This window comes from Haliotis rufescens, unplaced genomic scaffold (assembly GCF_023055435.1).
Source record: "Haliotis rufescens isolate VD_foot unplaced genomic scaffold, xgHalRufe1.0.p SCAF_1, whole genome shotgun sequence".
NCBI lineage: Eukaryota > Metazoa > Mollusca > Gastropoda > Lepetellida > Haliotidae > Haliotis > Haliotis rufescens.
This window is the reverse complement of record NW_025963779.1, coordinates 76,624,757-76,641,132: the sequence shown is the minus strand read 5'-3', so window position 1 is coordinate 76,641,132 and position 16,376 is coordinate 76,624,757. Positions and strand designations below refer to the sequence as shown.

Genomic DNA, 16,376 nt, shown 5'->3' with positions numbered 1-16,376 from the left:
GAACCCATAGAGATATTACTAACACACTGGACCCATATACAATGAGATATTACTGACACACTGGACCCATAGAGATATCACTGAAATATTGGATCCATATACATAGAGATATTACTGACATACTGGATCCATAGATATTATTGACACATTGCATCCATATACATAGAGATATTACTGACATACTGGACCAACAGAGATATTACTGACACATTGGACCAATAGAGATATCACTGAAACATTGGACCCATAGAGATATCACTGACACACTGGACCCATAGAGACCTCACTGACACACTGGACCCATAGAGATATCACTGAAACATTGGACCCATAGAGATATCACTGACACACTGGACCCATATACAATGAGATATTACTGACACACTTGACCCATAGAGATATCACTAACACACTGGACCCATATACAATGAGATATTACTGACACACTGAACCCATAGAGATATCACTAACACACTGGACCCATATACAATGAGATATTACTGACACACTTGACCCATAGAGATATCACTGAAACATTGGATCCATATACATAGAGATAGTACTGACACACTGGACCCACATACATAGAGATATTACTGATACACTGGACCCATAGAGATATTACTGAAACACTGGACCCATATACACAGATATTACTGAAACACTGGACCTATATACATTGAGATATTACTGAAACACTGGATCCATAGAGATATTACTGAAACACTGGACCTATATACATTGAGATATTACTGAAACACTGGACCCATATATACAGAGATATTACTGAAACATTGGACCCATATACATTTGGGATACTTAAAAAGTACACTTTTATTATTAAGTAATCAATAAACCCATGGAATTTCAAATAGTCTCATTTTCATATTCAACAGGTGATAACCCGCTTGCCTACCACACATGAACTGTCCCGTCGCCGTTGATCTGAACAGTAAAATTGAAACACCTTTACCCTGACACCCCTATTGCGGGTAATCGACTCTTCCCCTCACCTTGATTAGTGTCACCGCTTTGAAATTCCTACCAAGCGTCAACCAAAATGGCGGACGAAGACAAGGCGAAGAAATCAGCGACACACAGGGTTAAATCCCTGGTGTCGTTGTTCGGGCTGATATTCACAGTCATCACGTTTGTCTGTTTCATGATCGGCTTCTCCAGCCCAAACTGGATCGAGCATTTTAACAAGTACACCGAACGCCAGTTTGTCAAGATGGGACTGTGGGAAGTATGTTTCAAGCAGTGGAGCTATTACAAGGACTATCTCGGCAAGAAGTACAACGGTTGCTGGTGGATATTCTCGTTTGAATATCGCCCAGTGTGGTCCTGGTTGAACCCACGTAAGTATACCTATCTACCTGACGCTGGGGGTAATTACAGGTGTTTGTTATTGTCAGGTGAGAGGCACAGGTGAAAATAACATGGCGAACCGGAAGTAGGGAATTTAGCACCCGTGTATATTAGTTTACTTGTGTTTTGAAACTATTTAAAAAATGTCATGAGATATTTTCACGTTGATGAAACCATTTGATAGATCGATGAGTATCATGAAGTGAATACCATATCGCTCCCTTTACTTTCGGACATTGTCTTGTTACTATTTGACAACACATTCATCTAACAGTAGGCTAAATATGTTACAGTGGGATAGCATTGTGGTTACGCAGGGTCGTTCCCCACATAGGTACAACGTGTGAAGCCATTTCTTGTGTCCCCGCTGTGATATTGCTGGAATATTGCTAAAAGCGGCATAAAACTATACTCAATCACCACAAAAGGGAGTTGGGTGGGCCGTAGGATTGGTCTTAGGACTGTCATTGAGTGTCATACCTAAAGAAGATTTCCACATTTCAAGTCATTTGCAACCAAGTTTTAATGCTTTTGGCATGTGTGATATTATGACCCCCAAGCATGCCAATTAAGCATGCGTGGAGTCCCATGCTGAATGATTTGAGTCTGATTGTTTGATAATATGATGATAAGTATATGTGGACGCTTCTTTCACATACATAAAAACCTTAAATTGCTTATGGCTTCATGAGAGAGTGTACCCTTTACTAATTGATGAGAAGCTTGTACAACATGACAATTGTTTAAATCAAAAGGCATCACAAGTCAAGGCAGATTGCTACAAATATGCATGCTAGTTGTTTTGTCTTCAGTTTCCATAACTAACTGAATGATGATCGAGAGTGAGTGAGTGAATGAGACACTAGCATGGCCTGTCAGGCACACTAAAGGTTGATAGCATGAACAACAACCCCCGTGGTCTTGGTAAGTTCGAACAGAATGAGCCAAGTGACACATTCACCTCCAGTTCTCATCTAGTCAGCTCTGGAGCAAGATGTACTGGGCACTTAACATCCCCCAGAATCCCCACAGGGAGACCAGCAAGATGTACTGGGCACTTAACATCCCTCAGAATCCCCACAGGGAGACCAGCAAGATGTACTGGGCACTTAACATCCCTCAGAATCCCCACAGGGACACCAGCAAGATGTACTGGGCACTTAACATCCCTCAGAATCCCCACAGGGAGACCAGCAAGATGTACTGGGCACTTAACATCCCTCAGAATCCCAACAGGGAGACCAGCAAGATGTACTGGGCACTTAACATCCCTCAGAATCCCAACAGGGAGACCAGCAAGATGTGCTGGGCACTTAATATCCCTCAAAATCCCCACAGGGTGACCAGCAAGATGTGCTGGGGACTTAGACCCCTGAAGATCCTTGGTAGAATAGGTCTTCAGCAACCCATGCTTGCTGTAAAAGGCGACTATGCTTGTTGTAAGAGGCGACTAATGGGATCGGGTGGTCAGACTCGCAGACTTGGTTGATGCATGTCATCAATCCCACTTGCGAGGGACTTATGATCACCCAGACTCTCCATACAAGAGGTACTTTGGGCAAGTCTTCCAAAATTCCCGTGGGGGAAACTGTGAACCTTTTCGGACAAGAAATGTCCAGGGGGATGATGGACCTCAAAATGGATTTCAAAATTATAATCAGTTCTTAACAGAAACAGAATAAATGGGGATTCCTGTGGTTTATTAGCAAGCTTACACTGCAGACGTTCACAAAAGCCTGGTTCGACCAGAACATCAGAAGTTGCAACTGAGTTCAATGCAAATACAGTTCTTTGTATAGTTTCCAGGCTGCCTGAACATGCTGAGAGGATCCACAACTCAGTTCTATATACAATGTATACTAACACTGTTCTTCATATTACCATAGTTCATCTGTCATGGCATGACCTATTAACTATTGTAATATGAAAGAATTGGGGTTCTTTAACTTCTTAGAGTAGTATATTAATAAACAATTGTAACACCACAAGGAGGCTGTTCCCAGTTATGCATATCCTGAACTCTAATGTCTAAGGGACATAGATATTAATGTAGACTATTCTCCATGATATAAACCATACTCTTTTATTGCAAGAAAGTCCCTTAATGTCTGAACCAATTTTGAGTGGTTGAGAAAGTGTGTCCTCAAGCCAATTAAGGGGTCAAACCCTTTGATTTCAAGCCACTGGTGAACACGCACATCACTACTTCCATAAATGTGGAATTAAACATGACAAACCCTTTTGAATTTGGTTGAGAGAAATGACTATAACAATTAAAATATGTGTATGATGTTCACAATAGGCATGGAGGTAGATCTAAGTTTTGTTTGTTTGTTCAACGCGGCACTCAGCAATATTCCAGCTATATGGTTGTGGTCTAAATAATCGTGTCTGGACCAGACAATCCAGTGATTGATATCAGGAGCATCGATCCAAGCACATGCACAACCAAGTCAGCGAGCCTGACCACCCGATGGGTTAGTTGATTCTTATGGCAAGCATAGTCGCCTCATACCACAAGCATAATTGCATTTTAAGGCAAACATGGGTTACTGAAGACCACTTTTAACCCCTCACAGGCCTCATCTAAGTTGTGAGTGTGCCTGGGTATCTTGCATTGCTTTAGAACCTGTTGTAAAACGCATGTTACTTCTATAATCGTTTTGCTGACGTTGATAACAATGTAACTGTTTGTTGGTTATTTATAAGTAAAAAACATTGACAACCTGGTCATATCAGATGTTCTATACTAAGATAATATAAAGTCATGTTGGTATGTTTCCTGAGTCCGTATCAGATTCACCCTGATTGTGTTTCAAGGTTTGCCAGCATCATACTCCTGTTCGGGGGTGTCACCAAAGTGGTTAATGTCATAGTGAGTGAGTGAGTGAGTGAGTTGGGTTTAACCAAACTTTGAACAGGGTTAATGTCAAACACCTGCATCACCTAGGCTTTCACCCCATATTAACCTGATACGTGATGTAACTGAAATACTGTTCAAAGTTGTGTTAAACCAAGCTCACTCACTGTACACTGATCGTGGACATGTGGACATGTTCAACGCGACAGGCTTCTAATGCTCCTAGGCCGCCTATATGGTGATAGAATCTCATTTTTCCAACCTAACATAGACATCTTTATGTTCACAATTATAACGTTGCCATAGTCAGACATGGTTATGATTCACGATCTGGAAACTGGCGACAAGTTACACATAGTGAAATCTGAGGGCAATCGGCATCAGTAACACTCCACCATTATAGAGTGCAAAGAATAACTAACACTATCCGTCGTTCCTGAGCAGTTTGTGAAGCATGGTATAATTGTCTGTGACATCTTCGCCTTTTGCCATTCACATGTTTGCATGTAAACTTTCCACTGTAAACACCGGGAGTATTCCGAGGTGACATCCAGGTGTTCCCGCTGACTGAAGAAACACACCTGACGTGATGGCGCGCTCGGGCAGCAGCTTCTACCTGACGCGAAACGCTATTTACAATGAAGAACCTTTGCATCAGTGTATACAGAAATACACATCTGTATTTATGGCATTACGTGAGCATCAACAGAGAGCTGCTCTTCATAAAGTGTTACAAACCACCTTACCGCAACAGTTAAGGAAGCCGGGCTGTTTGTGACTCGTGATACTCTCTTTGTTTTAGTCTTGGATAAATAGAAGATCACAATCATAATTTTCTTTTAGTATTGATTGTATAATTCTCTACCTTGCTTGTATCTAATGCATGCAGTGGTTGCTCCCTTGATGTACAGATAGTTTTTGAGTCGACGTCATGATAGGACCCGTGAAGATCCGGGATAGAATAGCTCTTCAGCAACCCATGCGAAATACTGTGCGGTTAAAAGGCGACTAACCGGATCGGGTGGTCAGACTCGCTGACTTTGTTGAAGCATGCCATCAATCCCAGTTGCGTGGATCGATGCTCATGATCTCAATAACTGGAGTGTCTGGTTCAGCTGAAATATTGCTCATTATGGCGTTAAACAACAAACGTACATCACTGACAAAGGTAACCAGGTAAAAAATGTACTCATTTAAAAAAAAAACCCAATACAATTCCTGGACCCTTTAATTGGAGCACGTGTTTCGGTAAATACTGATACAAACGATTATCACGAGACAAGCTCACAGCAGTCGCAGAACGTGTAACTTTGACTGACCTGTTGGGGATCCCGTCTGAGTCGAATGAGTGTTCAAAATCCACTTGTGCATACTCTACCCCATCTGATAACGGTGGCAATACTGTACACCAAGCCTCTTCCAAGTAAGCAGTTATCCCTTCGTCGTATGTTAACAAAATGAGTGTAAACGTGTTTGGATTATATATGGATTAGTAACTTGAAGTAAATTTCGGAACTTGTGGTTCGAATGCAGATGTATACAGACTTATATTTTACAATGCTTTCCAGGATTAATGATTTTGTATGCATAATGCTGAGACCCAGGCCATATATCTAGGACATGCTCTGTAGAGCTGGTAGCTAACAAGGAAGGTAGGGTAGCCTAGTGGTTAAATCGTTCCCTTGTCACGAAAGGCCCGGGTTCGATTTCCAATATGGCTACAATGTGTGAAGCCCGTGATATTGCTAAAAGCGGCGTAAAACTCTACTCATTCATTGGGGACTAACAAGTCGATAATAAAAATGGGCCAATTTGTTCGTAAGGCGTTAAATTAATTGAGCAGGAGTAGACAGTCTTTAACGTTGTAAATTATGTAGGATGTCCTACAATAATGTGTTGTAACAGCAATTAAAGTGTTCGCCAACTCCTTTTAGAGAAAATATAACTCTCCTAAGGAAAATCACCGATTTTCAATTTGCCCTGTTCGAAAGATTATATCGTTTTGTGAACACGCCTGATGAGAGGGAGTACGCGTGTTCGCGTGTCATTTAAGTTCGTTTGTTTGTTTGTTGTTTAACGCCGCACCCAGCAATATTACAGCTATATGACGGCGGTCTTTAAATAATCGAGTCTGGACCAGACAATCCAGTGATTGACAACATGAGCATCGATCCACGCAATTGGGGTAATTTAAGTGGAAATACTGTTAATATGCACCGTTCCAATGTTCCACCGCAGGCAATGTATGTTAATTACAAAGAATACAAGTAAATGTGAAGAAAAAAATTCCCGTGTCGATTTCGCTCTACTGGCAGCTGTGGAAGTGCATATCATGGAATAGCACGTGTTTGTATGTTTAGCTGATGGTTGTTTAGGGGCGAATAACGAACAAACGTTTACCAGGATCATTTCTAGTATAAGCACAGGTCGATATGTGTAAGTATAATAGAACATTCACCAAGTCTGATTTACTACCGCACAGTCGCAATGAGCAATATCTCGACATAGCTGCTGAGTCACACCTGAGCACCCCTAAAAAGCAGTGGATTCGCCCAGGTAGGTTGTCGCCATCAGGTTTGAACTAATCAAGATGGCGTCGCGGGGTCGGACGAAAATAGCGATATGTGGATTAGTACTAACAAGTCTAGCACTTCTGTTTTTGATCGTGTCAATGTGTACACCAAACTGGTTAGAAGCCTTACAGGAAAGAAGGACAGGTTTCGGAAAGTTGGGAATATGGGAGGCGTGTTTTAACAACTATGTCAACGAGAAAGACAGTCTCGGGAAGCGATACAATGGTTGCCACAGCCTGATGTCGTTCGAATACAGGAGTATATTCGAATGGCTAAATCCGAGTAAGCGTTACATTCTGACAACAGTATATGTGTGTGCACAGTACACTTATAGTTTGTTTTTTCTCCACCCTTTTGATCACACCTGATGTGTCTTTCTTTGATGCATTACGGCACAGGTAAGATAAGTGACGTCACAGGTACAACAATATAAACAAAATGGCGATGCTAACAGTTGGTGTCAAGAAGAACCTGTGAATACATTTTTGAGAGTTTCCAGCTGATATGTTTTAGAATTGTTAGATTTAGACACACATATGTATATAGATGTATCACGTGTGTTTGTTCCAAAATACTCCACACCTGATTCATGTTGAGAATATCGATTACATAGTGAAGGGCATTTCCGGTTTTAGATTTCAGGAATTCCATGTTTAGTTCAAAGGCATATCCACGAAAAGGAACGATAATTCATATTTCTGGTTATAACAGGAGCGCGTTATACTCTTGATTATTAATATATGATTTTTTGTTCAAAAAAAGTATTTTGTTTTAAAATAGGTATTGAAACTTTTCAATTGTTTATTTTATCGATGTCGTTCTGTATATATTCAATCTACAATATCACCTGAAATGTAGCACGCTGGCTCGGGTATTATATGGCAATAACGGCACCTTGTATTAATTAGCCTCGCTCTGGTTACAAGGAACCGCTAAACAATTGTTTTCCTCCGAGGTGTTTATTTTACAAGTGGGTGTTAAATGTCAAATGGGAAGGGATGCCTGCGTCTGTTGATATATTTGTGTTGTAGATTACATTGGACACTTTCGTGTCACGTTTTTATACTCAAAATAAACAAAAAAGGTTCAAAGTTAAAACTTAAGAGCTTCGTGATGGATTGTGATAAAGCCCCATGTGGAGCCTGTTAAGACACCAGAGATTTTACTTACACAGATCCGTAGTTTAATTTTTTTCGATGCGCCAGGAACACAATTTAGTTAGAATCTACATCTGAATATTCTTGGTAGATACTAAAGAACCAGACTGCAACTATGGTGTATATCACATAAACATTGAATAAATACACATTCGCTCACGGTAAGACTTTTTTAAAACTTTGTTTACGAATCCCCGACTCAAATATTTGAAATGTGAATAAATAAATTGGAAAGCAGTTTTTTTTTTATTCCTCCAACCTCAAGTAAGTAGTAAGTAAACCGTTTAAAAAGTCTAACTTACTGCCTCTATCCATGTAAATAAATAATTTAAAATACTATTATTATAACCTGTTTAAAATTTATCTTAACTTCAAAACGCAACTAATTATGATGTATCTATTTGAAATTGGAATGGGTTTTTTCCACCTACCCACCTGAATGTTGGGGATGAAAATCCATAAACCGACCGAAACAATGGCTGGCTCTTCCAGTCATCAGTTACAAACTGGATCCAGTTAAAAAAATTCAGTGTAGAATTAGAATATAATTAAGGTTAGAGACATAACCCCTCCCCCCATCGCTTGGGCACGCCAGAAACCTATGATTGTGGGTTCGAATACCGGTTCGCCCTGGTTATGTGTCATGGGTTTTACCGAAATGGTAAACATTTGAGACCTGCTTCACTTCAAGCCTTCTCCATACATTAAGCTGACACGTCGGGATACAATTAGAATACTGAGATTATTATATATTTATATTGAGATTTGGAGCATGTCAAGATGACCTCTGTTTCCATAATTGTCTCTATGCGAACTGGACCGCCTCCGTGGTCTAGCGGTAGGGCGTCAGCCCGGATAGCGGGGGTTCGGTCGCGTCATACCAAAAGACGTTATTAGATGGTACTTCTTGTTACCCTGCCTGGCACTCGGCACTAAGGAGTTAAAACAAGGAGCGGTCGTCTCGAAGTTAGTATACTGTCTGAGTGGGGTATTCATGTTAAACTGCAAGATAGTATGTCAGTGGGCGAGCACTATATAATCGGCATTAGTTCCGAACTAGCACAAGCAGCCACATACGTGCATGCACGTCGATGTATTATCAGTGCAATAATCTTGAAAACCCCATTTTGCTAGAATGGAATTAAAATGAGGATTTGGTATTGTGTATATGGGAAGCTGACACAACATACTAATTTAAAGCGTCTATTCCTCAGAGAGCACACCGTTTGCATAACATTCAGTCCTTGACGCTTGGTCTCCTTAAAGTTTGATACGCAAGACAGGGTCTTCAGCAACCCATGCTTGCTGTAAAAGGCGACTAACGGGATAGTGTGGTCAGGCTCGCTGACTTGGTTGATGCATGTCATCGATCTCAATTGCGTTCGATGCTCATGATGTCAATCACTGGATTGTCTGGTCCAGACTCAATCATTTACAGACCGCCTTCATATAGCTGTAATATTGTTGAGTGCGGCGTTAAACAACAACAAACAAAGCTATCTTAGCGCTACGACTGTCTGTCGTAAGTCTATGCTTAAATATTTGAGTAAGGGCATCTTCGCCCTACGTTCTCTTTGGGAATCGAACCCAGATATTGGAAGACCATTATGCATTTCCTTTGTTCGAGACACGAGTATGTAGAAATTCCTAACTAATATTCTGCTGCAATCATATAATTTGTATTTACGTGTAAATATGTTTGTTTTCATGTCAAGCAAGGTTCCCTCGTATGTGGACGCGAGTATTCACCGGCTCTTCTGTTTCAGCATGGCTCCTTGTCATCCAAGTGCTGATGGTACTCACGCTGATAATAATGATGGTGTGTCTTGTCTTCGTCATCATGTACTTCGTCAAGTGCTGCCCGGCAAACAAGGAGAAACGATACGTCATGTTCAGCTACATCCTCAACTTCACAGCAGGTGGGTATTTCACGTCACTGTAGAGCGAGGTTCGAATTCACACATGGTGATAATTTGAGAAGCCTACCCATAAATTCCGTCGGGATGTTGGTGCAAGGAAACCAAACCCATCCTATGGCCATCGATACACGGGGGATGGTGGGAATGAAAGAGAATATTCTACACATTTAACTCTGCTGATTGTTAAAAGATGGTACTTGTTGTTACCCTGTCTGGCGCTCGGTATTAAGGGGCTAAAACAAGGACTGGTCGGCTCGGAGTCAGTATACTGTGTCTGAGTGGGGTATTCATGTTAAACTGCGGCATGGTGTCTCAGTGAGCTAGCACTACAAATCGGCATCAGTCCGGACTAGTACAAGCAGCCACACACACGTGCATGCACATCGCTTTATAAGTGTAATAATCTTTGACGCGACGTTAAACCCCATTTCACCTCACCACCTCATGCTTAGTAGCCGACCAAGAACGTCCCCTCCTTAACACCTGCAGAGTCACTGTGCCCTGTCTGTCATAAACATTCAAGAAAGCAGCAATGACTCTGGTGTTGGTTTCAGGGTCATGGTATCCAAATAGGTATTTGATGAAAATACTCAAAGCAAATTTCCGTTATTTATGTTAAAATTCATACTGACCTGTATACTCACGATACTTATAATATAAAATATGTAGATTGACAGAAAGAGGTATGTATGACAGCCACGAAATATAGTATTCAACCTCTTTGATGTCAATAACATATCACAAAGGCAAAGCATGGCCGTAAAACATGTACACGAATAGAAGTTATTATCTGTCTAAATCTTCAGGAATATGCAATAATAATCTTGATCTTTTTCAGGTGCGTTTATCGGCGTCAGTGTCATTACGTTCGGTATCAAGGCTGATACTGACCGCCAATGGCTGCCTCACCCCGATTCAAACTTCCTCTCCTGGTCGTTTGGTTTTGCCGTCCTATCTGCGTTTTTCGCCCTCTTTGGTGGAATGTGTCTGCTGGTCGAGTGGATGAGACTGAACCAGGAAGACAACAACAGGGCCCGAAGACAGAACATGTCTCTCACGTCCAAGCCTGCTACAAGATACTAAAGAAGCAGACGACACAACTGCAGGAGCAGACGACATGAACTGAAGGAGCAGACGTTGACAATAAGAACTGTGGAAGCAGATATATGTGACAATACCTTCCCGCCACCTCATTGTGGTCTGTCGTTTAGAGTGTAACAAATAAGCTAATCAACACTCGGGCACCAGATTACAGATTTCTGTCACCTTGAGAAATCAGTGAAATCATCCAGGACTTAAATGCTCATGGAAATGAAATAATTAATCGTTTTCTATATTTTGATGGTTATTCGTGATCTAATCATGATCTTATATCAGGGCCTTTGAAATCATATCACCTATAGAGGCAGCTCTTTCAACAAAACACAGGTTGGTAAATATGTAGGTTCGAATATATATTTTTGGGTTTTGCAGATTTTACATTATTGTGCTTGATGTAGTCCTTGATGGGCACTTACTGAACTGGCTATTTTATGCAATGTCATTTGCTAATCATGTATTACAGTGTCTGCTTCTATAGAAACAACTGAAGCTCAGGATATATAATTACGCGCTGATGCGCGAGATACATTTCGCTTTGGTTAGTCAAAGTATTTTCAGTTCCAATAGTATTGTATGAACAAAGGGAAGCAACTCTTGCCAGGGACCTTTCCGCTGTAGTTATGTACGTTAAGCTCCAAAACACCTGCCAAGGTAGCAGTCATTGACAAACTGTGTGAATGCTGCAGGCTATGTTTATAAGAAAAATAATAAGTACAGTAATATCAATGACAATTATAAGGCTCTGAGAACATTACTTAGGAGGAAATCTCAATGATTTTTCATTAACATAGTATGGCTATAACGCTTTTCCATATATATGTGGATCGTTTTGTACATTTGTATAATATCTCATCATTCGCTGCAGAATAGAAGAATATGCATCATTGTACATACCATATGTTTTGTATATTCGAAAAGATTGTGTCCTTGTTTTAGTTTAGTTTTAGTTACAAATAGCTTAACTGCAATAATTTGACACTGATTATAGCATTGTTTCTAGTTATCATTTTTTGGCATTCTAAAACACTTTTAATCTTTACATATTTATTTAATCTGAGAAAACTGACTAATATAGTAGTGTCATCGTTACTACCTGTGTAGTTGATGACGTATTGATTGGTTACATACTGAGTTATAGTGATGATCACGTTGATACTCGTTTGATTCCGTGAAACTTGGTAATGGAGGAAGCCTGGCCGGAATCAGCCGAGGATTTTCCTATTGTCCATCAGCATAATCGATCTGCCCCTTACCTCAATGCTTCAATTTTCTAATTCAAATTTACAGCAGTTGCAATATTCATCTTTCATAAATAAGAACAATGTTTCCACTGAAATAGGTTTTCAATGTACTGAATAATGGTTTTACTTTTCCTTTTCCACACAACTTCGAATAAAAATATATCCACTTCGTACGATAAGGGGAAGTGACTCCTTCCAAATTAACCATTGTATCTCTGAAATCGGTTTTCTAGAAAATACCAACTCCTGTAAATATCACTTAATGACCATTGTGATTGAGGTATTAGCGTTAAGTCTTTGTCCTTTGTATGTTATATTTCTTTTGAAAATGGTGATTATGCCCTATTTGATAATGCCACTTTGAATTTTAAGAGGAGCATTTCTAGCCTGAAATTTCAAGGAGCATTTCAATATACCTGTCTGCATGTTTATCCTATCGTGCTTCTCCCCATACCCAGTCGATGTATATATCATTTCTTTATTTCCCTAATCATACCTATTTTTGTAAGATGACAAAATCGTTTACAATAAAATATCAAATGGATCACAATCCTTTTATCATTTTCTTCCCGCTGGAAAACAAGCATGCATTGAGGCAAGTCTTCCTGAAAAGCTGAAAAAAGCTGACAAGGCCTGAAACGACGCTTTCCTCTCCACAACAAACGTGGATTTGAATCTCGGATTCCCCATGACTCTTGTTTGGTGGATCCGCGCTGATGCTCAAGTGACGAGTGTTCAACATCAATAGACCGTCTCCGTGGTCTTGTGGAAGAGCGGAAGGTCTGGGTTTCCATCCCCGGCTGCGTCATACCAAAAGACGTTAAAAGATGGTACTTGTTGTTACCCTGCCTGGCGCTCGACATTAAGTGGCTCAAACAAGGACTGGTCGGTTTACTGTGTCTGAGTGGGGTATTCATGTTAAACTGCGGTATGGTATCTCAGTGGGATAGCACTATAAATCTGCATCAATCCGGACTAGTACCAACAGCCACACACACGTACATGCACGTCTCCATATAAGTGCAAAAATCTTGGACGCGTATACCCCATTTCATCTCTGCTCAACATCAACAACCTGCACCAACGTAGGCTTTCGTCCCACAGTCAGCTTCCGCGCTGCGAAATACAGCGTAAAACCCACTTCACTCACTCATTTTTTAGACTGGTGTCAATTCAGTGTCCTATATACTTGTGTGCTGTCAACCTCAGCGTGAATCCATACTCACTTTATCTACCACTGTTTCCTTGTTCCACATCGTGTGATTGCAGACATGTAAACCTTTATTGGAACATCCCAGTGCTCTTGACTGAACAGGTAAACATCTACGACCTTCGTCACTTGGGATATTCCTTCGCGACACGCCGTGATATAACTGGAATACTGGACACCAGCTCCCTCACCAGGTACGACTGGTCAAGAGCGGACTTCGGTTGACATGGCAATAACGTTTATCAGGCATCTTAAACATAGCTTGGTATATTCTACAGCTATCAAGGCTGACGAGGTAATAGTACAAGACGATAATTTTAGACAAATATATTTATTCACAGATGATAGTGTTATATTCACAAATGAGAGTTGATCACAATGGTAAACAATCAACAAGTACGTGTTAGCAGATCGTCTTTAAAATGGCGTGTTGTATCTTACTTCCAATAACTTCTCATAAGTGGTCCTCAAAGTTTCACAAGTGATACAACACGCACTCTCCAATCCGGTCTGGAGATAGTTTCAACCCTTTTTTAAACAGAAATAAATTAAAAAAACCAATGTTCTAAATACAACAATAAGATATATAGTCATTGTTAGCAAGGCAAGGCAAATACATCAATCAACTTTCACAGAACAACACCAGATTTGAAAACCCGAAGAGAGGTCATTTTGTAACTCAATCTATACAGTAGCACTCCAGTCTCTCCCGGACTAAACTAAACAGTGGTTTTGATTTTGAACACGGATTAACTGTAACAGCTACGACACAACATACATCTAAAAGCGTAAAACCTGTGAACACAAGTAATATAGAAGGATAAACTGAAACTGACATCGTATAAAGAAATATTGAAATTAGTTTTTTTTTATCGACTTTCCAATTGATGTTAACGATCGTGTATATACCTTCACTAGTGGATCATTATGTCCGAGTTTCTCCCTTGTTCGTCTTCATGTTATCCTCACACTCTTTTGTTCATCTATTTTAGAAATCAAACTTAAAATCAAAGAACATTTTGATATTGCCAAATCTTAATTTTCGCGACGCTACCCGCCTGTGTGCAGACAAGTGAGTGAGTGAGTATGGTTTTACGCCGCTTTTAGCAATATTCCAGCAATATCACGGCGGGGGATACCAGAAATGGGCTTCACACATTGTACCAATGTCGGGAATCAAACCCGGGTTTTCGGCGTGACGAGCGAACGCTTTAACCACTAGGCTATCCGACCGCCCCTTGTGTGCAGACAAGTTGACATATGTGCACAGACAACTCAAACACGGTGACCCATGTCGTGGAACTCTACAAAGTCAGATGGTTATAGATTGTCTCTTCATACGACTAAACAACAAATTGGTTGCGTTGCACGTATACCGATAAAGCAGGTACAGTAAAATACGTTTATAACGAACACGCTTATAACGAACTGACGGATATAACGAACTTTATTTTTGGTCCCGGCCATTTGTTGTATAGATGTTGTATATATGCTTATAACGAACTACGGTTATAACAAACCAAAATTAGTGGTCCATTTGAGTTCGTTATAACCGTTGTTTACTGTATATACATATTTTTCTCAGTTCTCCGTGTCTTCCCGGCCCTAGAAGTGAATCATGTTTTTTAAACGCTGTGTTACGTTTTGCTTCCAGAATCGTATTATGTTATTAAAATGTATTCATTGGTGATAACATACACAAAGCTTCAAACTGGTGTTCAGGGATAGTTTCAATCCTCTTTATAACATAAAGTAATAAAAAACAAGAATCAATGTTGTTAGTGTAACATGTCAACATGTCATTCGTAGCAAGAAACAAAACAAATAACAAATGTGACCCACCATGAGAAAAGGAACCTTATGGGTGCGGGGAAACAATTGTGCTATGGCATCATAAAGACGTGTGATGTCATGTATCTATTTAATACATATGAATTGAAGCTTGCGAATTGTATTTTTGTGTTTCGAAGATGCTGTTGTTTTTAAAATATAATGAAAAGTCACAATGTGATTTTTCACCCATGAGGTCCCTTATCTCATGGTTGGTCACAAATAATCAACTCTAAAAACGGGGCACAATACATGATCGAAGCACATGACGAGCAACATCTGGACTAGACACTGGCTAGACTAATCGACCCCTACCCACCCCCGCCCTTACCCTTGATGAACAGAGAATGGCCACACAGATCACGTTATTAAGAAACTGCTGCATTTATACAGTTCTCGATGCTCTCATTAATACAATGAATGAAATGGAAATACATAATAAAAATGTTTGTATCCCTGAATTCCTTGGATAAACAAGTGTTACGGTATTGGTACCAATGCAACTAGCGGCCCCTGAGGTATTCCTTGTATTATCAGTGGCACTGGTATCAATTTAACCATGGACTCTTTACATATTACTTAGATTAACAAGGGTATTGGTATCAATTCAGCCATGGACCCCTTACATATTACTTAGATTAACACGGGTATTGGTATCAATTCAGCCATGGACCCCCTACATATTACTTAGATTAACAAGGGTATTGGTATCAATTCAGCCATGGACCCCTTACATATTACTTAGATTAACACGGGTATTGGTATCAATTCAGCCATGGACCCCCTACATATTACTTAGATTAACAAGGGTATTGGCATCAATTCAGCCATGGACCCCCTACATATTACTTAGATTAACAAGGGTATTGGCATCAATTCAGCCATGGACCCCCTACATATTACTTAGATTAACAAGGGTATTGGCATCAATTCAGCCATGGACCCCCTACATATTACTTAGATTAACAAGGGTATTGTTATCAATTCAGCCATGGACCCCTTACATATTACTTAGATTAACAAGGGTATTGGTATCAATTCAGCCATGGACCCCCACCCACCATCCACCACCCCCCATCCCCAACATATTACTTCGATTAACAAGGGTATTGGTGTC

At 40.3% G+C, this 16,376-nt stretch overlaps 1 protein-coding gene across 2 annotated transcripts; it reads left to right on the top strand.

The window, feature by feature from the left end:
- Positions 1-1,017: 1,017 nt before the first annotated feature.
- LOC124118486 lies at positions 1,018-12,763 on the top strand. Of its 2 annotated transcripts, none has more exons than XM_046480604.2 (3): positions 1,018-1,358; positions 9,725-9,877; positions 10,716-12,763. In XM_046480604.2, the coding sequence occupies exons 1-3, from the start codon at positions 1,061-1,063 to the stop codon at positions 10,958-10,960; spliced, it is 696 nt and encodes a 231-aa protein (XP_046336560.1). In that variant the 5' UTR covers positions 1,018-1,060; the 3' UTR covers positions 10,961-12,763. The 2 variants fall into 2 exon arrangements, with proteins under 2 accessions (XP_046336560.1, XP_046336561.1); XM_046480605.2 differs by lacking the exon at positions 1,018-1,358 and adding an exon at positions 6,782-7,083.
- The last annotated feature ends 3,613 nt before the right edge of the window (positions 12,764-16,376 follow it).